Source organism: Epargyreus clarus, unplaced genomic scaffold, assembly GCF_041222505.1.
Source record: "Epargyreus clarus isolate Ecla_fem2 unplaced genomic scaffold, WU_Ecla_fem_2.2 ptg000008l, whole genome shotgun sequence".
Lineage (NCBI taxonomy): Eukaryota > Metazoa > Arthropoda > Insecta > Lepidoptera > Hesperiidae > Epargyreus > Epargyreus clarus.
Window position 1 is genome coordinate 5,365,209 of NW_027332216.1, and position 25,460 is coordinate 5,390,668.

General features: G+C 36.2%; 2 protein-coding genes across 2 annotated transcripts; one reads left to right on the plus strand and one right to left on the minus strand.

Annotated features, from left to right (window-relative positions):
• The first annotated feature begins 288 nt into the window (after positions 1–288).
• Positions 289–3,391, plus strand: LOC140744227 (pupal cuticle protein 20-like). Its single transcript, XM_073075757.1, has 4 exons — positions 289–376; positions 1,283–1,554; positions 2,440–2,685; positions 3,132–3,391. The coding sequence occupies exons 1-4, from the start codon at positions 362–364 to the stop codon at positions 3,217–3,219; spliced, it is 621 nt and encodes a 206-aa protein (XP_072931858.1). The 5' UTR covers positions 289–361; the 3' UTR covers positions 3,220–3,391.
• A 9,020-nt stretch (positions 3,392–12,411) lies between these two features.
• Positions 12,412–16,939, minus strand: CPR7 (cuticular protein RR-1 motif 7). The gene is made up of 4 exons (XM_073075436.1): positions 16,675–16,939; positions 15,653–15,789; positions 14,550–14,792; positions 12,412–12,583 (listed from the first exon to the last, which is right to left on the minus strand). Exons 1-4 carry the CDS (start codon positions 16,684–16,686, stop codon positions 12,553–12,555), a joined length of 423 nt encoding a protein of 140 aa, XP_072931537.1. The 5' UTR covers positions 16,687–16,939; the 3' UTR covers positions 12,412–12,552.
• Between the last annotated feature and the right edge of the window lie 8,521 nt (positions 16,940–25,460).

Below are 25,460 nucleotides of genomic sequence, written 5' to 3' on the forward strand. Positions count from 1 at the left end.
GAAAGTAGTACAGAGGGTACATAACGCTTTTTCCTTACGTAACAATTTCCACCACTCAACACCTATCGCAAGTCTCATTACATAGCTTAATTTTAATAACAAACATTTTAGAAAAAATAAAAAGGGTTTAAGTCTATAAAGATGGGTAGATTGCGTTAAAATACCCTTAAAGGGATTCCATGTAAGCTCGAGGCGGACTGAAGCTCGGATTCATTCGCCGATATCGGCATAGCACGCACAAGGTGAAGCAACCGCGAAAGGGCAAATCGGAGCAATATAAAACGAAGCACATCCTCGCTAACAGTATTCCACAAACCGCAACAACGGACATAGCCTGCCTGCCAGTACTATATTTAACAATATGTCCACTGCTCTGGTAAGCTAATTAGCTCATCTTCTAAATTTAAAATTGTTAGTACTACTTTTTTATTAAACGTAAAGAAGTCTCTTTTTTTCTAAGTTTCTTAAACCATATAGAAATATTCTAATAAGCTCCTTTTTAATTCAAAAATAATAATTTTGTAAACTTACGTAACTACTCTTATTTTTAACACGCTACCTATCAAACGCATTTCCACTAATTCAAAACGTAAAATCCGTTTTAAAAAAATATTTTTTATTTCTAATCTTATAGTATTTATTACCAAAAAAAGATGTAGACTATTTACGGATTATTTGGAAGACCCTCGATGAGGATATAAGGATTGGAGCTTAAAGCTCTTTCTGCCTACAAACTAAAAGTCTTATATACTCAAATACCGTTCTTCAAATATTAAAGCAAGTCTGGTCCAAACATCCCTGCAGTGTTCTAGACGTACACGTGTATTTAATATTTGCTCAACCGTACTTTCCAAGTATAGTTACGATATTGGACACGTGCTCACGGCACACTGTTCGAACTTACCTACTTTCTTTGTATTCTGTTTCCAGTAATAGAATATTGACATAGACGTAAATTTATTTCATTTCAAACTTTGTAGCACTCTTAGAAAGTTTCAGTATAAGTTCAGTATAACCTTACGTGATTTCCCTGGACTATTTACAATTTTCTTTATATTTTATTGTAAAAGCGTATAAATATACATGAAAATGTATTTTATTTTAGTTTAATATTTATTTAAATATTTTTGTTTATATTTAAGCTTAACAAACGAATTGATGTTGATTCTAATATTAGGTTTTGATAAATTATAACAACATAAACAATTGTAACCAATTAAAAATTAAAAACAAAGTATAAAATTTCGTTGTACAAAAATATTAACGTAATGTTTTTTTCCAGTTCTTGTGCCTGTCGGCGGTGGTAGTAATAGTATCATCAGGCCGCTTAGAACCTCAATACTTACCACCCCGTCCGGGTGGTTTCGGAGGTGGCGCGGGGGGCGGTGGTGGAGCTGGATCCGGACCTTTCGGTGGTTCTGGAAGCCCAGGATCGGCCAGTGCGTTCAACAGCCAAGGAGGCTTCGGCGGCGGCTCGGGCGGCGGCAACGGCGCTAACATTCCTATCCTGAAGTTCGAGAATGTCAACAATGGAGACGGCACATACCACTTCAGGTAACCTTTCAAAAAGCTGTACTATTAACTGCGTGGCGGAGCGGTCTGACACGCGAAGGATTCCGGGTGCGATCTCCGGCCAGACGTATCTAAATAATGAATTTAGATCTCTGTTCTGGGTCTAAGTATTACTTTTTGTGTGTGTCCCTGGTACCCACGGAACAGGAAATTATAATTTCTTCAAGTGATTCTATTACTTATCTTCTGAGCTTTAATCACTTTTCTTCATACTAAGGACTGCTAAGTATAAATTGAAGAAACTCGTTAATGAATAATTTCTCTGTTAATATTTAAAGTTAAATGTTTTCTTTTCAAAATTGTAAGCCATCGAGCGCTTTTGGTCTCAGTTCTCGAGTTACTTAATAGGCGATAAGGGTGGAATATAATAGCTTTATATCTTGATAAAACGGCGACGAAGGAATATAGTCTAAAGTACTGCAATCACCATATTTGTGAGTGTTACTTGAAATATACATAATTATATTCAATCTACACACTAACATTATTTAAGATATTTATTTCATAATAAATAAATTTCACGGTTTAATATTAAGTGTCATAAAGAAAAAGTCCGCAAAACGACCGTTTTAAAAGGCAAAAGGATACAATGCAAGACATATACAATTTAACTATTTTTTTTCCTATCTTAAAACCCATTTCCCGCCAAAACTAACGAAATAAAAATAACTAACACTTTTACTTTTATCGAAATGGTAAAAAAATTGCGGTATCATGGAAACAAGCAATATCAAGTAAATATCGATACATAGGCCAAGAACAGATATATCGTTTGTATAATTTAGATTTTCCTATTTGCATTAAACAACGATGACGCAAATCGTCAAGAATGAAGCATTAAATGTACATTGTTCCTCATATTTCCAGCTACGAAACCGGCAACGGTATATCAGCGCAAGAAAGCGGCGCTCCCCGCGCGCCGGGCCCTGAAGGGCCTGCCGTGACCGCCGAGGGCGGCTTCTCGTACCGCGCGCCCGACGGCCAGCAGATCTCCCTCACGTACACCGCGGACGAGAACGGCTTCCACCCCGTCGGATCCCACATCCCCACCCCACCCCCCATCCCAGAAGAAATCCTCCGATCCATCGAATTCAACAAGCGCAATCCGTCTTCGTAAGTACTTTGTCATTACTAATCCCTGTCAGTAATTAAGACGTAGAAGACTGAGCGACGATATTAGCAGTCGTAATTATTATAATAGGTACTTATCCCAAACATTTATTTCAATACTTTGATCCTTTTTAAATATTCCTTTGATGATTCCCAAAAAAAACTTGTTGACCCAAATGTATTCGATTATTATACTGACTTCAATTAACTTGATTATGGTTTGCTAGAATTAGAACGTTCGAAAATCGTTAAAGGACAGAAATAGCCCCTGAGGACAAAGTGTTTTTTGTAAAGTTTATTTCAGTTTAGTCAAAAGAAAACAGTTGTTTGTCTGCTATAACTTAATACTGTTATGAGGAAGAAACAGGTGATTGAACATCCCGAATCGAACGTAGAACTTTACCATCTGTACAGTAACTACTATTTCTTAATAATAACAAACTTTCCAGTGAGGGTTCTTACAACGGTGGTTCTGGATCGGGGAACGGCTTCGGCGGCGGCAGCGGCAACGGCGGCTCCAACGGTTACCACTACTGATCTCTATACCACCACTATGGACCCAACTATCGGACATAATTTCAAAGCCCTCTCAATTCCTGCTATCCTGGTACTTTATACCCATACATCCTCATGTATTAATCTCTGGAAGTCCACTAGATATGGGCGTCATCTTTTAGCGCATCTTTTTCTGTGCCTGTAATTTCAGTTTTTCTCTGTCATTCTAAAGTAATACGTCAATATTATTAATGCAAAATTTATTTCGTAGCGAAATACTGAAATCTTCAGATGACGCACAGAATCAATAAGCTTTTAGATGAGTCCCACAGAAACGGACATCTTGACTCCACGACTAGAAACACATTTATATTAATTTTATATTTTATTTTTTTAACAATTCCTCTTTTAATCTTCTTTGCACTCGTTTACATTTTAGCACCATCTTTTTACTTATGATTTTATTTATTTATTTATTTACTTAGTTTTGATTATGTTGATAGTTGGACAACGATACTCTGATAAGTTAAGGCATTATTGTACCTTTATACCTAATATCGCGCTTTTTATCTAAGTTTTATATCATTTGTAAGGGTGTCTTTAGATCAAACGAATAAAAGGACTGTTCTAGTGCCTACCAAAAAAAAATGAAAATCTTTTGAATTTCTTATGGGAATTGTGAAGCCATACCTAAACATCGGTATCAACCCATTACTGTCCCACTGCTAGGCTGTTTAGGCCATAGTTCACCATGCCGACCAAATCCAAATTGATAAAAAAATGTCCAAAGCATGTATAGTGGAGATTTTTTCCAAGAGTTCTAAGGCATATAGGTTTCCTCGCGATATTTCTTTTGAAAAAAATCAGAGGTACGTGGGATCATAATCTAGTACCCCTCGATCGAGAGGTGTAATTTCAACCACAAGGCAAGTTACATAAGAAACATTCGTTTGATCTAAACTCCAAATCATTTATGTTCATCGTGATATGTAAATGTGTAATTTAGGATAAGAATTCGTAATGATGCTTGTATGAGTTTCGAGCTTGTTCGAGTTTCATTGACACCCGGACTGTGATACCACGATGTACGCGAGCACTCATTAATTTATTCCACTAAATGTATCATACCAATGTAAATATGCATGTTAAATAAACGAGAATGAATGTATAATACACGTTCTATTTTAATTAACTTGCTCTACTCCTTAAATCTGGGGGCACGACCGTGTGCCAAGTCGAAAAAAAAGAAAAAAAAATGGCATGGCCGTATCTTTCTTTTTTAAATTTATCTGCCACCATATACGGCTCTTATGATTGTGCTCCTGTTTCGGCCTAAAAGATGATTTGGTGTACCATTTTGCCCTTAAGGGTAACGTGAGGATAGGATAGGACAGGACAAGACATGGTAGACATGTTATTAGTATTTAAGTCTATTTCGGTGTTAGTGATCATTTACCATAGTAACTGGTAAAATTACCAGTTTAAATTATAAATTAGGTAAAACTTGTAACGTGTGCTACCTAAAATCACTGCAGCCAACTGCACTAACTTAAAGCAGAACTTGCGACCTAAAATTTGACATAAAAACTTTGAAACCCGTAAAGTCGAAACTGCTACCATAGACGAAACTGCTATTTACATACCTACAGTAATGTTCATTTAATCTGGACTGCACATAATAAATACTTGTCCAATCCTATATATACAAACTTTAATAATAATTTCTTTTATGCAATAAAGTTACGAACGAAAATACAATCCAATTAATTTTAAGAGACTAAAGGCCCCAACGCAAATTACAGAAGTCGATCACATTTGTAATCGCATGGATTAACATTTACATCAAGTAGATATCCTATTTTAATAATAATTATCATTGTATGTGATCTTCAACACCCGTTATTTATCATTCTATTAAATATCGTGTAGTACAGTTAGTAATGATTTTTGGTAAGCAAAAAGTGGTCAAATAAATTATTAATGACACGGGCAAAAATAGCAAATTTCAATCTGCACTTGGCAAAAACTGATTGATATAGGTACTTATTACTTACGCACGTAAGTGGACTGCATGCTCGTTTGTTAATCAATTGCATTACATGAAAAATCCTTATATAACGATGTCCACATATTAATTTTCATATCAATCTCGCATGTTAATACATATAAGTAGCTTACATTGCCTAAGTCATAATCGAGCTCGCGGTAGGTCAACTGTAGCATTACCATGAGTTGGCATAGAAACGCCACTATAGAAATGGTAAATAGAAAACTATTGTCATTTTGCTAGTGAATAACATAACTACTATCGTTACGGTATTTCTTGACAACGTCTGTCAAATTAATGACTCATGGGACCGAATTTGTATGGCAATAGATCATAATGACATTCGCTAGCGATTTGATTTCGATAGGTTTTTTACGTATCGAGTTACGTCACTACGGATTTTAGTTCTACCAGAGGCGCTGTACAATTTTTCATACATTTATTTTACGCAGTCGCTAGCGAGTAATACTTTTGTAAACTCATGGTAGTCCTACAGATGTCAAATTGATTTACATAGGCGAGAACGTAATTTCGCTGTAGTAATTTATTATACTTGAATGAAACCTCTATAAAGCCAATATCAAAGTAAGACTTGTTACAGACTTGACATAAGGGGATAGGTCATGCCAAAATAATAATAAATCTTGTATACGAAATATTTATTTATCTGCATTATACATTTTATTTTCAAAAGAAGTGTTTCGACTCCGGAGGTCCACCGATACACCTAAGCGCTGCTGTAATTTTATTTGAAGAAGTAAAGAAGACATACCGAGAGTTTCCAACATAGTACTCTAGACCGCAAGTAGAAATGATTTCGTGTTAGTTACAGATGTACATGCATGGCAGTATAGTGCGCGCCAAACTGTTAATCCGCTCTGAAGTTGTTGCGAGCAGGTGTAGTCATACAATTTACTATGGCGACGCGTTTCATTTCTATATTCAGAGCGGACTAGCAGTTTTACGCGGACTAAACCCCCTTAACATGCCTGCATGACTGCATGCCCCTTTGCTCCTTCAATCCTTTTAATTAACAACAGCGCGGTAAAAATATACTGTTGTGCTAAACGTCTGTGTTTAAAAAAATCCGCTGAAGCCATATTTTGATTAAAGTTCTAGGTGACCGTGTCAGTCTGTTGTGTACGAATTATTCCCAACATAGACGGACATTTCGATAATAAATTCAGGTATGTATTATGGGTCTGGGTGTTTATATTTACCACTGTGTGTGTCAAACAAGAAACAGAGTGAGTATACTAGTAAGAATTATATTGGGGTTTTAAAGGAAGTCATTTATTTATTCATTTACCTCCACTACACTTAACCTCTTTACTAGACTACCCTTTTCGATTACCTACTTGGATCTTCCAGTATCTGAAATTCTCGGGCAGTGGTCGGGTTATATCGCCAAAGGAGTTGTTATTGGAATTCTTCATACATTTTAAAACCAGTGCAACCGATATCAAATACGTTGACCCTTATAATCATAACATAATCTACAAGTTTATGAAAAAAGGCTAAAACTAGTTTTCATCTTGCAGCCGATCTCTCCCCGTAGTTTTGAGAATTTTGAAAATACTCCGCCATGTTGCTCCATATCATTCCACCACAATAAGCAGATATGCAGAAATACTCAAATAAAGGAAATAAACATAGTGATCTTATATTAAGTGCTTACTGTCGCACCATAGATTAGTAAAGATTACTCACTCCTAACAAGAAAATGTAACCAGTTTTGACAATCGAAATAGTTGCGTAAAAAAGTTTTGCCACGTCTCCGTGCTAAAATGTCCCTAAAATATTTGAAACAATTATTCATTTATTATGTAAATTACGCAGAATTCGTTATTTATTCGTAACTTTTCTCTTAAAAATGTTTTTATTTGTCAAGAATTCCAAAAAAAGAACTTACAAATAAGCCGTTTGTGGCTTCATTCAATTTCAAGGCGGCGAAGTATCTTTACTAATCTATGTGCCGCACATGGATATTTGTAATAATTTGCATAAAGAACTAAAGTCCTACGTAAAAGCGATCACAATTACTTCAGTATCTGGGAACTGAGAAACAATTCACATAATGTCTAGCATACCATCATTCAAACCAAACAACAGCGCAAATTCCATAATACCTTTACTAACAAACCTTTAACCTTTTCAACTAGACCAGCATTGCGTAATCTGACAGTAAATATACACTAACCTAAGTTAACGACTCGACGTGTCGTCGAGATGTCAAGATGTACCCGATACCGCGAGATACTAGGGTGGGTTCCACCGTAGTAACGATTAAAGTTATCGTTAAAGTTAAGTATGTTATGATTTCCGTATTTAATTTAATGTGCCGTTGGAATTAAAATGATGTCGAGCGCTGAATAAATATGTTCTAAAAATATTTCATTAAAAAAAGTACAGCAATAACATTGACGATAGCATGTAATGTAATAATTCTGTCATTAACCATGTTTTGTCACTGTCGGCATAATTTTTAGTCGACGTTGACAGATACGGAAGTTAACAAAAGCAATAACTTTAACAAACCAAAATCGATGGGTAACTTACGGCATCATTTTAACCGTAGCTTAAATGGTGCAACCCATGAATTGTTTAATAGATATATAAGATTATATACTATAGGTTGGACGGCTGGTTAGGCTTTTGAAACGGTGCAACCCACCCTAAACAATCGTCTATTGATGTCGCTCCGTTACTGAGGCTCAATCGATATTAGATAACAGATAAGTCTATGAGAACTTCAACAGCTATAAGGTTAGAGGCAATCAAAGAAATATTTGTATAATTCCGCTGTTTACCATATAGATTTATATTTAACACATTCCAATTGATTCTTTTCAATAAATGAATATTTATGATTGTTTATAAATTAGATGTATACTTTAAGTAAAGAGGCAAATAAAGCATTATGAGTAAACCTACACGCCTGGGAGTTCTTAAATAAAAGTTCTCAAAGGTGTGTGAAGTCTATTAATTCCAGGAGCTTCAGCCCAGCCGTTTCACAGTTATGGGCTGACGGCCGTACACTGTACCCTTACCATTGTATATTATAATAATTATGCCACGGACGTGCAAGATACGGAATGAACTTTCTCCTGAAGTATTCCCGGAGTGCTATGACATGGGGCTCAAAGCCGATGCATTGGCGACTTCTCTGGTGTTGCAATGTCCATTAGCGAGGGTGACTGTTATCCATCAGGTAGCCCGTCTGCCTCATCGTTTGATTAAGAATATAAAAAAAATATCAACAAACTCTAGGTAGCAACAAACTATACCCATGAAAAAATCAATATCACTACTTGATGAGACTTCGACGTGATAAATAGAAACTGCGAATTCGCCTACAAACACCGCTTTATCTAAATGTTTTATTTAAATGACGCTGAAAGAAAGAAACCAAGTATTATTGCAAAGTCTGTTACAAGGTGATAGACAAGTGGCAATACATAAACAGATTGTGGGATTAGTTATAAGTGCTTTTAACTACAATTGTCTATTCACACGTAACTATGACCACATTATATGGTAACGACAAAATGTCGACAAGCTCTGGTTGCGTTGTGGTTAAGTTGTGGTTGCGTTGTGGTTGTAATGTGGTTGTGTTATGGTTTGTGTCTTTGATATAGGGAGCTCACACGTGTGCGGTGTCGCTTGAGTTGTGTTGTGGTATAGATCTCACCAAACTGCTAGTCCGCTCTGAAGTTGTTGCGAGCAGTATCATACAATTTACTATGTCGACGCGATTCATTTCTATATTCAGAGCGGACTAGGAGTTTTACGTGGACTATAACGATGTTACACACATTGAAAAAAAAAAAGATACCGGCCGAATTGAGAACCACCTCCTTTTTGATGTCGGTTAAAAATCGGCCGGCAAAATGTGGTCCGTGTAGATTAAACTAAATTTCCATACTTTACGCCCGGCTATGGAGTTTCGTTGCTGTGTGGTTGTGGTTTAGTGTGAATAGGCGCTTAGTGTAATCTACACAATATTTACAACTACCACGCTTATATGAATATCCCAATACCATGATATATAATAATATTTACTCATATCGTTATTCAAGGAAATAATGAAAATTCAATGAGCAACAATCATTATATTAATCAAAATGCATTATACGAATTGGATTCATCTGCATTTAAATTTTAGGTTGTAAGTATGATGTGATGATAATTATGTAACATAAATAAAGACTGTCTTATTTATTTTGTTTTATGACAAGTATTTTAGTATTTACCTCAAAAGAAATTGGGTCGCGAAATAAATTAAATGCACACAGCAATTATGAAACAACCTAAAAATATTTTTGGAAGTGGAAAACAGTCGTGTTTCGGATAGAATAATTTATGTTTATTTAGCGTTCGTATACATGCTTGTCTACATAAACCGCAAGTGTGACAAATACTTTTTTTTTATCTAATGGAAACGAAACCAGCCTTATATGCAAAGTTTTATTATCTTCTGCTAAGTTTTAAGTACTTTTATCTTAAGAGATCTGTAACCATCAATGGGACAGAAATAAATATTGATGATTCAATCTGTATTCGAGAAAATAAGACCAAATTGTCGTCAGACAATTACTGTCCCACTGCTGGGCACGGGTCCCCTCTGAGAGCGTGAAAGGTGTATGCCAGGGTTCAATTCTTGGACTCTTTTTTTGAATTGTCGAGTTTCAACCACCGCTATCACAGAAAGTATAACAAATAATATTTACTTAAATTTTTCTTAGCTCTGTATTCTTAGCTTTTACATTTTACAAATAATTTAAAAATCAAACCTATTTTTGTTAGCGCTTAATTTGCATCAAGTACTAAACAAAAAGGATTAGATGTAATGTAATTCGAGTATAGCGTGTCATTTTGCACGTCTTGTGAGAAAATCGCAAATAAATATTTCAAGACACGAACAAAAATACAGCGAGATAAGGCACTTGTACCTAAATTTTATTCATGTACAGATTTTCAAGATTACACAAAGCAAGGTCAAACTGTTCCCCTCGTCTGTGAAAATAACTCGAAACCTTATCTTTATCTGTTTACATTATCGATGGGTTGTTGAGTGCTCCCTGTGTAATCTGTTTCCGGTTTCTGAAACGCACCGAAATTTCCCATGTAAATTGATTTTTTAAAAGAGCAACTCGGAAAATCTGAAGTAATCATTTTTGCAAGGATTGAGATCTATTTTATTTTACAAATTTCAATTTATTTTCATTTTGACTACATCTACTACTACATCATTCAATGTGTAAGACACGAGCAGTCTAAACCATATTTTTGGTATACAATATTTTCACGGGCACAGTCTAATATAGGAAAATGTTATTTTGTCTGCCATGACACGCGTTTGACACGCTTTGTCCGTAAACGTAATTAAATCTCGCTAAAACTTGGCTACAAAATTAAATTAAGTTTAAAAACAATGTCAAATAGTAAATCAAGGAGAGGACATATTTTTTAAACTTTAACAATTGTGACATAAAAATAAAATAGACGGATACTTTGAATGAAAGTTTTTAAAATAACAGCCGATAATATTACATTCAAACTACCCTATTTAATTTACCTACTACAGATAGTATTTCAACTAAAAGATAAATTAGATTTACGGCTTAAAATGTACTAAGCCAGCAGTCAAAATATAAAAGAACATGAAACGTGTGGTAAGTAATTTGAAATTTAGTATCTTTAAGTCACTCTGATTCATGTATTGACCACATAATTGCTGGTTGTTGGTAATTTACGTCACTTTCAAATACTTGTTCTATTTTGATATTTTTGGAATATTCAGTCTTGCTTTGATTTGAATTGTCAACTGATTTTTGCAATGTCTTTTATAACCGATGTGATACATTAGTGGATAAAGATGTGTTACTATAAATGTTGATGATTATGAAAGAATATATCTGTATTTCTGTAATCCCTTCTGAGCGTTTTCATACGTATCACTAACAGCGTGTAAGCGTACCACTTGCGGTAATGAGAGTTTATTGTTCTCTCAAGTTGGGGTATGATTGTTAATTACACGGAAATTCATATGGAAAACTTCATATACAGAGTATGGTGTGGGTACGTCGTATTTTCTTCAACCAGGTTAACTACATAAAGCTTATACTGTGCTTATACCGCGTAGGTACCAACGCATTATACCTATCGCTCATATTAGATTTAATATTGCCGCCGCCATACCGGTAAATTAATTAAGTAAACACGTAACTAAAAGCTGAAAGGTGAGAGCATCGTGGTATCGATGCGGTCACATCAGAGTTCCAGGTTCAATGTAGTCCAATGAACAATGAATTAGACTATTACAAATGATTAACTTTTAAACATAAAGGAAATTATAGTAAGAAAGTGGAAATCAAACCAACTTCCCCTTTACTAGCGTGTTACATTTAAATCATGTCATTCTAAAAGAATTGACTTAGCCCCATAGATTAGTAAAGATACTTCGCCGCCTTGAAATTGAATGAAGCCACAAACGGCTTATTAGTAAGTTCTTTTTTTGAATTATTGACAAATAAAAACATTTTTAAAGAAAATTTACGAATAAATAACTAATATTGTGTAATTTACAAAAAATAAATAATTATTTCAAATATTTTAGGGACATTTTAGCACGGAGACGTAGCAAAACTTTTTTACGCAACTATTTTAATTCTCAAAACTGGGTACATTTTCTTGTTAGGAGTGAGTAATCTTTACTTATCTATGCTTAGCCCTATAATTAATATATCATGATAACATTGATGAACAGGAATCTGTAATTCTAAACATGACCTAGTTCATATAGAAATAGGATCATTATTCTATAACATACTGGGTACACTGGTCATTTGAATTCCAGGTTCGCTGGGTTAATTAATTAACTGGCTTCAACTCATCCACTGCTGGACTATATACCTGTACACGAAGGAATATGAGGGACACGAGGAGGATTAAAGATTCATAAAGTAAGTACAATTAAATTTATAACGGACAACCCGGGTTCGGCACGCGGCTAAGCAAATCTCAATCATTAATCTAGAGTTCGACTTGGTATCATAAGATCTTATCTTTTTGTGTAATCATAGCATTCATAACATATGTGGTATTTAATTGACTTTAATTAACGATGGAAATAAGATCTTTATATTAAGTATCAAAGGTAATAAATATAAAATAAAACAGTACAATTATCCAGACGGACAGATCATTTCAATAAGTTTATTCATAAGCTACGCGTATTAAATAATGGTAACACAGCAATCCTTGTCGATATCACAGTCCTTGCTTCATGAGGTACAGATTACATATCAAACAGAACATAAAACAGCTTAGTAATAGTTGTTGCGACCTCCGTTGCTTCTGTAATTAAAAAAGATATATTTAATTAGTTTATACATAATTTTTGAATTAGCAATTAATAAATAACTTAGAAACTTTATTCTGGCTGGAAGGCAGATTTAATCTGACTTAGTCCTCAGAAGAGTGACTATGTGACAATGACTCCTTAAATAATGAAAATGATGAAATAATGAAATATTCGTTCATCAAGTATCGCAGGACTCCTGCAGTATTTGAAGAAAGTTACAGATGTCCATTGTCCATGGACGGCAGTAAATTTGTAAATTAATGAACGAAAATAATTGATTATAGATACAGATACCTACTACTTAAAACTAAGCAACTAGTTATAAAAACAAAACCTAACTATTTAAAAAAACAGTTATGAAAACGAAAATCTGACTGCTCAAAAATGTAGCTGATTTCTCCCAAACAATTTAGACTACCTAACTTCACCTACCACCTAACTTACCTTTTTTTTTCTTAACGAGGGGGAAACCTTCAAAAGGTACCAGACGACGTGGGAGCGACGCCGGGTTATGTGGGATTCTTACCGCACTAAAACCCACCCGGTGGCCGTCCTCAACGCTTGTTGGAGAACTCCGGGATCTCCGACGGAACGCAACCGGAGTCCTCCAAGCGCGATGCCCCGATCGGGTTCTGCCCTGGGGGATCAGTTTTCGCCCCTCCCGCACCATTTTGGTGTACACGACGCTATGCGACCACACATACCGCCGTCCTTCCCGGGATCGCTTACTGGACGGCTAGAGCTCCCACTCTTGCCGCCTGCAACCCCGGAAGCTCCCTTTTAGTCGCCTCTTACGACAGGCAGGAGTTACCGTAGCCCTATTCTAGTCCCGGAACTATAGGGACAACCACCTAACTTACCTACCGTAACTTAACCTACAACACCTCATGTGTTAAAATAAGCGTTTTGATACGTAAGCCGTGCAAAGAATGAGACATTGATCACAAATGCCCACAGGCAAGAGGACAAACTGATATACCGTTTATCTCTTTTAAAAGAAAAAAATATATATTTCAATAAAAAAGAAGTAATAATAAAAATACAAAAAGCAATAAAATACTTTATACTTTAATTTTATAGCGTGTAAAAGTAAGGGAACTTTTGCCACGCCACTTAAAAACTTCAGTGCATGTATATAACTTGAGTTTTACTGCGAAAGTTTTGAAAACCAGCAGTTCTTACCTTTTTTCGTTCAGTTGTAATATTTTAGACACGTTTTAAATAATTATAAATCCGTTCGTAATCATGCAATTTGCTTCCTATAAATTCTAATAACTCGGTGGCATAAAGCCCTAGTCGTAGTAACCCATTTCAAAAATCATGACCCTATACAGCAGTGATAGAGCCTAGTGGTTAAGAAACTTAACCTCTCGATCGAGGGGTCCGAGTTTCAAATCCCAGGCATTCTGATTTAAAAGTTATGTGTGTATTAGAAAATAATTATCACTTGCTTAAACGGCGAAGGAAACATCGTGAGGAAACCTGCATATCTGACAGATTGATAAAAAAAAATATCAATGGTCTGTGAAATCTGCCAATACGCACTTGACCAACGCGTTAGAATATGACCTAATCCTTCTCATTCTGAGAGGAGACCCGTTCCCAGCAGTGGGACAATAATGGGTTGCTGATGATGATGATGATGACAGCCGTTATCCCAAATACACGTAGTTGGGAGTTCTTTTATGTTACAAATGTCCACCACGTAATTAAGAAGAACGAATTGTTGCAATAGACTATCTTATTTAAGTAATTATTTAAATTAAATAGTATCCTATAGAAATGCAAAGTTTATTCATGATGCATGCAAAGTTTTAAAATTGTTAGGAGTTATAAATAAAAAAGCACAACTAGATTAACAATTACTCCGCGCTGTCTACAATGTCTACCGGTTACGAGCTAAAAATGCAATCTGTCTGCAAACTTTATAAATAATTTTGTAATGCTTTGTGAACTTACGAGGGATTTTGCTTGTTATATTCGATGGAGCGGAGGATAGCCTCTGGGATTGGGGGTGGGGTGGGGATGTGAGAGCCGACGGGGTGGAAGCCGTTCTCGTCCGCGGTGTACGTGAGGGAGATCTGCTGGCCGTCGGGCGCGCGGTATGAGAAGCCGCCCTCGGCGGTCACGGCAGGCCCTTCAGGCCCTTGCGCGCGGGGAGCACCGCTCTCGTGGGCGGATATGCCGGTTGGAGTATCGTAGCTGGAACATGTTAGTTAGATTGTTAAATAATGACGACCCATATCATGTAAGGATTTCAGAGAGTTCCGGAATTAAACTACCTAATATCTGAACATTAATTAAAATCTAAAAGATTAATTTAAAAATTACTATTTAATAAGTATCGTTTAATTAATAAGACGATTAGTTCGTCCAATGGTCAAATTCGACCAAAATACAAAAATAAATGAAATCATATATTTTTTTTATGTTTCAACAAACTTAGCCTATACAAAGATAAAAGCTATCTAAAGATATCTAAGGATAATAAACATCTCAGATGATCCTCTAAGAATGTTGGCACAGTTAATTTCCACGTCGTCGCTGGCGGCAGTAATTTAAACTTATTTTGTACATCGTTAGCTTTGCAAACTTCTATTAACTTCTGCCTTCACGAAATAAACTCAGTTAGACAGTTACGATACATGGAATTCTACAAAATCTAGTTTTGTTCAATTGTACAAAGTTACGTAAAAAATAATTAAATAAAACAAATGACTAGATATTATTTAAATTTAACTTAATTCGTTCATTTAAAAAATACATTTAGATATACTTAATGCTTATTTTTTCTGATATATGGTAAACTGGGATAATAGATATAGAAGAAATATTCTTTGGTTTAAAGGTTTTGGTTTTATAATACACCAGACGAAGTTACATGAAACATTTTACAATGTATTCCTGTGTCCTTAGAGCGGGCAATTTAGTCCTGTGTAATTTGTGATCGACAATAATTCGACTCATATTTTTGGACTCCTCAATTAGTTACTATTTGCTTTTAATTACATAAAACCAATTCGTATTTACCCTTACACATATAAAAGACCTTAAATACTAACCTAAACCGATAAGTTCCGTCGCCATTGTTGACATTTTCGAAGTGGAAAGGCACCTCGTTGCCCCCGCTGTACCCCTGCGTCAGGTGCTCTAGCCTGGCGCCTGCTGCCGCCGCCACCACCATCATGAACATGAACACCTGGAAATATACAAGTCAATGTGTTATCGAAGGGCAAATTCTTATGTACTAACCAAATCTATGGACTGTAAAAAAAATTGGTCTGAAATAAAGAAATATTATTATTATTATTTATATAGGTTTCCATATGGAGAGGCACCTGACATTTAGTTCTTGCTGGTTGATTTTCATTAACGAGAGATACGAATATATGTTGTGAATTTCGGTTGTCATGGAATCATTCCTAGATAGGATTCGTTAAATATTGTATAGTAATGAATAAACGCTTTCAACACTCACAGCCCCACACTAGGATTCCCTGTGTCGTGGGTGCCATGGACACACACATAGACAAATACACAAACACCCAGACCCAGAAACAGAAATCTAAATTCATCATTTAGATATCTGTCTGGCCGGGGATCGAACCCGGGACCCTTTGCGCGTCAGACCGGTATGGTGACCGCTCCGCCATGCGGGTCGTCATGAAAAGACATTTCAGTGATTGTAAGATTATTAATTCAAAGGGTATTAAGACATAATATTCTGGTATTATGCAACTGAAAGTATACGACTTACGACAATAATATGAAACTAATTGATGCGTTTTAGCATGGAACTAGAATTTAAAACTTCTATTCTGTTTTTTTTTTTTGCCCATTTATTTTAATTCTTATAATAAAAAGATAAAAAAATCGTATTACGTATACTTCAACATGATCCATGAATCAATTTTGAAACAAAGCTTTGCAATTTATTACAATCAAATTCAAAAGCGCTGAAAATTCAATTATTTAAACCGAAATGTCTATGATTACCTTATAAGCATTAGATTAGATAATAAAAAAGCAATTTATAACAAAGCCATTATTTATCAAATCGACCTGGATCGCCAGTTTGTCTTACCGATGTCGACATGTTAGTCAAATTTGGTTGCCGAATGGATAGGTGTGCAGATAGTGCTGTGAGCAACTCCGGCGCCGGAATACAATCTGCAGGGATGTACACGTTTTATATCCATCGAATTTGCCCTTTCGACGGGTTACCTCACCTTGCGTGGATGTCGATCCGTTTAGAATCGGCACCGCCCATGCGACGAGAGTTCAACGGATGTTTTGTGTACGACATGGCGGTATGCCAAGGTTTTTATGGCCCAATTTTTATATGATTTTGCACACAAACATAAAATATTTTATATTTCTATGAATATCTAAACCATATACCAGTTTCCTTTAATATACGTATCGAATTTAGTTGACAACAAATATATTTTTAAATAATACTGTATTTCTAAAACTGTCGTTAGATTACTGTAACAAAATCGACTCCGTAACAAGCATTCCAAAAAACAAAAGTTGAGACTAAAAAAAACGAAAAATAAGACTCATTAGATTCAAATCCCCATACGAATATAACAAATATTGACAATACAAATAAATATTGATAAAAATATTAAATATTGATATAAATAAATATTAATATAAATATAATATTAAATAAATATTGATATAAATATTGATAATATAATAAATATTGAACATACGAATATTGACAATCTTACACCTATTCTTCAAATACTCACGAACTAGTTAACACATCCAAAACCAATAGCTGTAAAGGCTAAGATAATCATAAGACATATATACTGCCGTTGTAAAACCCGCTTCCGCTCATGCCTTGTGCACATATCTCACAGGGTGCTCCGATGCCCCGCCGCGTTCCGCTCGTGGCGCGCCCGCGCAAGGTGAAGTTGTAAATCACCAACAAGAATGTTACATATTATTCTATAACACCACTCATCTTAATAGCTTTATCCTTAACGTCAAATACGAGTGCAATTTTGCAGTGTTATGAAATATTTATTAGTATTTTCCGCCGATATGCATAGGAGTAACACGGTGGAATTTATAAGCTTGGGTTATGGATGGAGACGTATGCCGAGCAGCAGGACATAAAAAAATTGTAGCCGATCACATGTGTAGCGTTGTTCTTAACTAAAGATTTATTATAGAAACAAAGCGTTTATTATATTATTATTATATACGTTAGTTAAGTACATGTGCTGGAAAAACATTACCCTCCACACTCTGGTAAGATTTAATGTATACCGTCATTATTATTGTAACCGTTAAAATTATGAACTTTTGTCAAAAAGCTACAAATTTCAGTTTAGGCGTAGACTTTTTTTGTGATATTCAATCATCAAAACTATTTAATCTGACACTAGATAGAGCGGGAGCCACGTATTCCTTGTGTATTAAATTCTCACGAGAAATAATGCCTAATAAAATCTGATTACCTATTTGCCTATTTAAATGCTTACAAACTGACATTTGGGTAAATAACAGAACCGTACGATGGTAGCCATGTCTGACTGCGCACGCATTGTTCGCGCAAATTCCCCGATACTGCCACACCTCACTTAATAATGACTAATTTATTGATATCGTATATTGTAGTGGGAAACACTAAGCTACAAATATTATTTAATATATATATGTTTTTTTATAATATAGGAGTAGCAGATGAGCATGCAGTCCACCTGATGGTAACTACTGCCATCCTATCTGGGGTAATAACCCCAGATAGGATTAGATATTCCTACCTGAGGTTGGCCACAGATGCGCCGCTACCCTTGAGGAATAAGCTGGAACGCCTCGGAAAAGTATGTCTCCCTTACCACACCCTTCAGAACGGAACACAGCAGCGCCTAACACTGCTGTTATTAGGCAGAAATAGGTGTGGCGGTGGTGCCACCGGAGTCGAACCACAAAGTTCAACCACCTTCAAATATATAAGTAGTAACGTAGTAGACGACTAAGCAGTCCACCTGATGGTATGTAGTTACTGCGCCCATGGATATCTGTAATCAACCCCGAATGAGACTACAGATAGTTGGCAACAGACACTTTGCTCCCCTAAGGAACGTTGGAACGCCTCAGATAAGTACGAGAATGTCTTTCTTATCACCTTCGTTCTACCTTCAAAAATAAAGATAAAGATTAAAGATAACACATCATGTAAGATATCATGTACAACATAGATATAATCATTAAAGAACATGCAATCCAGCTGGATTTAAACGGCCCACAGGCTACATGGCACCTTTAATTTACTGTAAGTCCTCGCCTAACTTATTGCAATCCATACCTATATGCCTTATACATACTTATATATTTATATACCATCTATAAAATACTAAAGACATTATCATACACATCCTACCCAAGAGATCCTGTGAGATTTTGCACAGGCAAAGATTCTTAATTGTGTATAAGTGGATCGAACAGAAATAAAATAATATAGCTTTAACTCTAGCATACTTCTTAATGCACAAAATCACAAGCGAATGTACAAATACTTACGGGGAAGATTTAACTCGTAGGACCGTGTCTATTCAATCTAGGATATCCTTATTAACATCTGTACGTCGACAGAATAATATAATCCCTCAGCGAAACAAAATTTAAGTGAACAAAAATACGTTAAAAGATTTGTTCCAAAACAGATCACTCATTTAGAGAATTAATCGTATCGGGGAAATCGAACCCTGTACTTTACACATAGCCCTTTAGAGAGTGGAAATTGAACCAGTTCACTCGTATACCTAAACTATTTAATTGAAAAATTAATAAACACTCCTATCGAGCATGTGAACCGCCGCGATTAATTCAGAGGTACTTGATCTATACCGAACAGGAACACAACATAGGCATTTAACATGATTTAAGACGAATATTATCGCGGAATTGAGACATTTTATCTGTAAGAGATACTCACGATACGCGGTTTTTAATTTCTTTTTTCGATTATTGCCGATATTTCCACGCAGTTGCATAGATTATGGTCACGGCGAAACCGCGGTGGGGAGAAATCGTTGACAAGTAGGTACTAGTCATAGATAAACCTATCTAGCTTTTTTATGTAGGATTCTTACCGCACTAAAACCCTCCCGGTGGCCGTCCTCGGCGCTGCTTAGAGGACTCCGGGATATCCAACGGAACGCAACGGGAGTCCTCTTGGCGCGTTGCCCCATCGGACTCCGCCCAGGTGAGATTGACGCTCACCACACCGTCTGATGTGCACGACGGTATGCGACCACACATACCGCGTCCATCCCGGGGTTGCTGTCCGGGCGGTTCGAGCTCCCACTCTTGCCGTCCACAACCCCGGAAGCCCCCTTTTAGTCACCTGTTACGACAGGTAGATATACCGTAGCCCTATTCTGGTCCCGGAACTACAGGGACAAGTCGGGTTCTACCCTGGTGAGTATACAGCCCGCCAAACCATATAATGTGTACCTTGTCACCCGTGACCCCAGAAGCCCCCTTTTAGTCGCCTCTTACGACAGGCAAGAGATACCGTAGTCCTATCCTGGTCCCGGAAGTACAGGGACAAACCTATCTACCCATTTTTTTTTTGTTGACGAGGGGGAAACCTTCAAAAGGTACCCTATGCCGTGGGAGCGGCACGGGGTTATGTGGGATTCTTACCGCACTAAAACCCCCCCGGTGGCCGTCCTCGGCGCTGCGTAGAGGACTCCGCGATCTCCAACGGAACGCAACCGAAGTCCACTTGGCGCGTTGCCCCGTCGGGCTCCGCCCAGGTGAGCTTGAAACTCACCACACTATCTGGTATTCACGACGGTATGCGACCACACATACCGCCGTCCATCCCAGGGTTGCTGGCCGGGCGGTTCGAGCTCCCACTCTTACCACCCGCGACCCGAGAAGCCTCTTTATAGTCGCCTCTTACGACAGACAGGAGATACCGTAGTCCTATTCTGGTCTCAGAACTACAGGGACAAACCTATCTACCCTACGTCTAGTATAACCCTAATATCGACAAAAAATAAATTAAAAACCGCGTATCGTGAGTACCCGTTACATACTAAAAAAAAGATAGACATTCCTGTTATATAGTAAGGACATGAAGATAACAACTAAACAAATGTCACATAGCAGTTGAATAACAAAATCAGCATACAATTAGCATTTGAAATATAAGAAAATGTATTTGCTGTTACAAATATTATTTACATATTATGGGATCTTATCCTTAGATGAAGCGTAAGAAATGTAAGATATCCGCATAGCATATCAACACTGTATTATAATTTTTGGGGAGGGATAAATTGCTTAAACGACTATTTTGTAAAAAAAACCGGTTATCTATTACGGTACAAAAAGTAGAACCATGTAACTTAAGACAGACAGAGTTTTTACCCAGTGAGTAACGATCCCTAAAAACTGATTTGGAATATTTTATCCTATGTGTCGTCTTTATGCTATGGTCACTTCTGAATTGTGGCTCCTAATTTGCATAACCAAGCTGCAAAATGTCACTAGCTTATAGCCTGCCACATTAAATTTAAGGCTATGTTCGGCAAACTGTCCATTAGTATGGCATGTTAGCAAATTACTGATCTTACTACAAATGTTGACACACTCATTTTGTACTTTGACATATAGTGTTGGCGCCACCTAGGTTGAGCTACCATCGCTTTTGGGAAAAGGTTAACTTTGTTCTATCTACAAATACCCATATAATTATATGAATAACTATTTACGATCAGACATATAACTGAACAATACCCGTATCGTCGTCAACCTATTACTGTCCCACTGCTGGGCACGTGTCTCTACTCAAAGTAAGAATGTCCACCACGTTGGCCAAGTGCGTATTTTTAGACTTCACATACCTATGAGAACTTTTTTTTTCAAAGATTCTGAGGTATGCTGGTTTCCTCCCGATATTTTCCTGCACCGTTAAATCAAGTGCTAATTAATTCTGAAACTTCATTCTTCGTTCATAACATCGAAAAATCAGAGGTGGCTGGGATTTGAACCTCGGACACCTCGATAGAGCGGTCGAGTTAGAAACCACTAGGTTATCACTGCTATATACAATTATAAACATTATAAACTCTACAACTACAGCTACCTCTGCGTTACAATCAACTTCAACTGTACTAATATATCAATACTAATAATATTATAATAGGTTGTAGCATAACATTGAAAACAGAATGTCTACCTGTAGCACATCGTAAATACTTGTGGAGTCAAAGATCGAGAGCTGAATTCCAAATGCAACATTATGCGTTATCCGTGCCAAAGGCGCTTCGCGAATCCACATTCATGGAATTCATCTAGGTTATATTCCAATATATTTGGATTTATATTAAACTAGCTGTTACATACGGCTTCATGACGTCCAATAACTTTATATGGCCCTGCACCAATCACACATCAGTCAAAAGTGACGAAATTTTACCCAAAATTATATTTTAAGCTAAAAAAGGAAATACACTTTTACTCGCTCTTCCCACTTTGTCCTTAGCAATCCTGTAGCCGACTTCAGGTAGAACTTTATACTAACTTGACTATAATATTATCTGGAGTTGATTATTGTCTATGAACTACAGTCACTTACCACCAGAGGAACTACATGTTTAAGTCTTCGTAAAATTTCTATCTACATGTTATACAAAGTCTTTTGGAACCAGCTTACAATAGATTAAGATCGTACCTGTAATTATGTGCTATATTTACTCTTTATAAACGCTAACATAATAATTATTAACGAGCAATACTTACCCAATTAACGTCACATTCTCTCATTGTAGAGATTGAGTACGCTTAACGTCTCAACCTATTACAATAATGAACACATGATTGTTAACGTTTACCTACTTTTTTTTTTCTTTTTTTTATAATATAAGAGTAGCAGACGAGCATGCAGTCCACCTGATGGTAAGTGGCTACTGCCACTCGTGGACATCTGTTATCAACCCCAGATAGGATTAGATATTCCTACCTGACGTCGGCCACAGATGCGCCGCTACCCCTGAGGACTAAGCTGGAACGCCTCGGAAAAGTCTGTCTCCCTTCAAACCGGAACACAGCAGCGCCTAACACTGCTCTTATTAGGTAGAAATAGGTAGGCTACTTATCTAAGCCCACACTCAAACAAGTAAAAAAAAATATCCGGGTGCGGGTTTCCTGAGAGAGTGAGGAGTGATGGCAATAGTCCATCGCACTGGCCAGTTTTTTTATAACATAGGAGTAACAGACGAGCATGATCAAACCTCGATAGGATTAGATATTCCTACGTGAGGTTGGCCTCAGATGCTCTTCTACCCCTGAGGACTAATCTAAAACGCCTCTGAAAAATATGTCTACCCTACCACACCCTTCAAACTAGAACAGCAGCGGTTAACACTGCTGTTATTAGGCAGAAGTACGTGTGGCGGTGGTGCCGACGGAGTCGTCCCACAAAAGGTTCTACCTTACCTTCAATCGGTGCGAATGGCAAGCCAGACCGTCTTTAACTGTTTTTAAAGAACTCTAAGGTGTATTTATATTAGGCATATCTGTTTTGTTTTCCCATATGCACATAACTTAAAAGTAAAAGGAGTGTACCAGGGATTTGAAAGAGCCAAGTTTCTAACCACTAAACCACTGCTATTAAACGTAATATTTTTCCTTCTTCTCTTTTATAATTTTCGTAAAAAACATTATGTTTGCTATTTTATATTAACAGAACAAGTTAATTAGTTTCTTATATAGAATGCAATTACTTACTTCTTCATAGTACTGGGGTAATGTGGCATTTACTTTGTGTTGCTCGGCTCATGCATAGCTCTACTTCTAATTGAAATAATTGGCCAAGTGCAAGTCGAACCCGCACCCGGAGGGTTCCGTACCACCATTTTTTTTTTAATTTCTAGTATTTGTTGTACATAGGTACATTGTAAAAATAGAAACTGTCTATTTATAACGATTCAATAGTTCGAAAAATACACGTTTATAAAAAGTGGTCCACATACAAGAAACCCTCATACAAGAATTTTATTTTATATTCAAAATAAAAAAGTTGTATAAAATTTCAACTTTTTTATTTTTAGTATTTTTTGTTATACCGACCAACGTTATACATTCTCTGTAAAAAAATCAAGTGTCTATCAATTACGGTTCCAGACATAGAGCCCTGTGACAGACGGACAGCCGGACAGGCAGCGGAGTCTTACTAATAGGGTTCCATTTTTACCCTTTGGGTACGAAACCCTAAAAATACAAGGTAATGAGCAGGAATAAATCAATCCTTTCTACAGTTGTTTGTTATGTAGTGTTAGCACTACCTATTTTGTTTTCGGTCTAAGTAACAAGTCTAATATTTACAGGAAAATTCGAGTAAGCCTAGACTAACTGATCTTTCTTGAACTTGTTATATATCAACAGGTACAGTTAAGCTGGGCTTGGCCTATAGTGTAAATATCAATAGGTGATTTCACAAAATATTGAAATAATTGAGAACCAGTACCATAGCTTCACTTATTTCGCACTCCTGCTTTGTGAATCTAAGTTTGAAAATATACACTTCTAGTTTTTAAAAAAGCACCTTACGAGAATAAAAATTGAATTAAAGAATTACAATTAAATTAAGATTGTAAGCGGATTAAAAAGGCGAAACAAAAAGCCTTAATTCGTCACATAACAAATCTAATAGTGTTTGTTATTAATTAAAAATTGCCTGTACCCGTAGAATCTTTGAAACAAAATATGTCCAAGAATTACTCGAAAACTTTAACAACATCGTCACGAACTCACTCGGAGAAACTTGTTTGTAATGGAATAACAAGTCAGCATGAGCCGAAGCTAATGTGAATCGCTACTTATGTGGATACCGTGTTCACATTAGCTTTTATTGATTGCAAATACGATTCAAAGACTTTATATGTGTCTAGATTCCACGTGGTGTTTATAGCCGACACGCAAAAACGGTACCGTTTTTAATAATTAACATTTATTTGTCAGGCGGATACTATACGTATATATATATAATATATTCTCTAGTAGTGTAGTAGTACGTGAGACACTTTTTATACAAAAATGTAGATACATGTTTCATGTGAACTTAGTGAGTACACCATATATTGTCCGTTGCTGTTATCTGTTATATTATTATATCCGTTATGTTATTATATCCATAATAGGTATATTAAGTTGCCATTTCAGCAAAATCCGTTATAGTGTCTATCATAAATCCGGCTCCTATGAAAACTAAATTCTCAGTGAAAACTAAATATGAACTATTTTACGAACGAGAATATCACAGCTTCACTCACTCACAGCTATCACTTGTACTAAAAAGCAACATTTAATGTGAAAATATGAAGTTAAGTGATAACACTGCACTGAAATTATATACTTCCACTAACTTTACCTGCCATTTTCCGATTTCAAAGCTCCATCTAAATGTTCTAAATCTTTGACAGGAGCTTACAAATTTGTATGGAATTAACAAACAATACTGCGGTAATTACAAACGAATTGTAAACACACCAATTAAACATCGAACTAGTGTAATGAAATGATTTCCATAATTATATTTACCGATCTCGTTGAAGTTAATTCGGTACGTGCAATATGATTTGATATTTAAACTGCATTTTGAAATATAATTGTTTTCGTGTTGTATTGTGTTCGTATCGTTTATACTTTTGTATGTGTACATCTGAATAATAAATGAGTTGGGAATGTGTTTCAAAATAGGTGTCATGTTGCAAACTTAACCTGCAATCCTGCAAATACCTTTTGTAGTAAAAGGTATTTGCAGGATTGCAGGTTAAGTTAATCCTGTTAAGGTTAATCCTGCAAATACCTTTTGTAGTAAAAGGTATTTGCAGG

Bases quoted from the DNA above. Each gene is read 5' to 3' on its own strand.
- LOC140744227 (XM_073075757.1), top strand. The intron at 1,555-2,439 runs GTAACCTTTCAA...TCATATTTCCAG, and splicing joins GACGGCACATACCACTTCAG to CTACGAAACCGGCAACGGTA. The intron at 2,686-3,131 runs GTAAGTACTTTG...CAAACTTTCCAG, and splicing joins AACAAGCGCAATCCGTCTTC to TGAGGGTTCTTACAACGGTG.
- CPR7 (XM_073075436.1), bottom strand. The intron at 14,793-15,652 runs GTTAGTATTTAA...AACATGTTCCAG, and splicing joins GACGGAACTTATCGGTTTAG to CTACGATACTCCAACCGGCA. The intron at 12,584-14,549 runs GTAAGTTCACAA...TTTTAATTACAG, and splicing joins TATAACAAGCAAAATCCCTC to AAGCAACGGAGGTCGCAACA.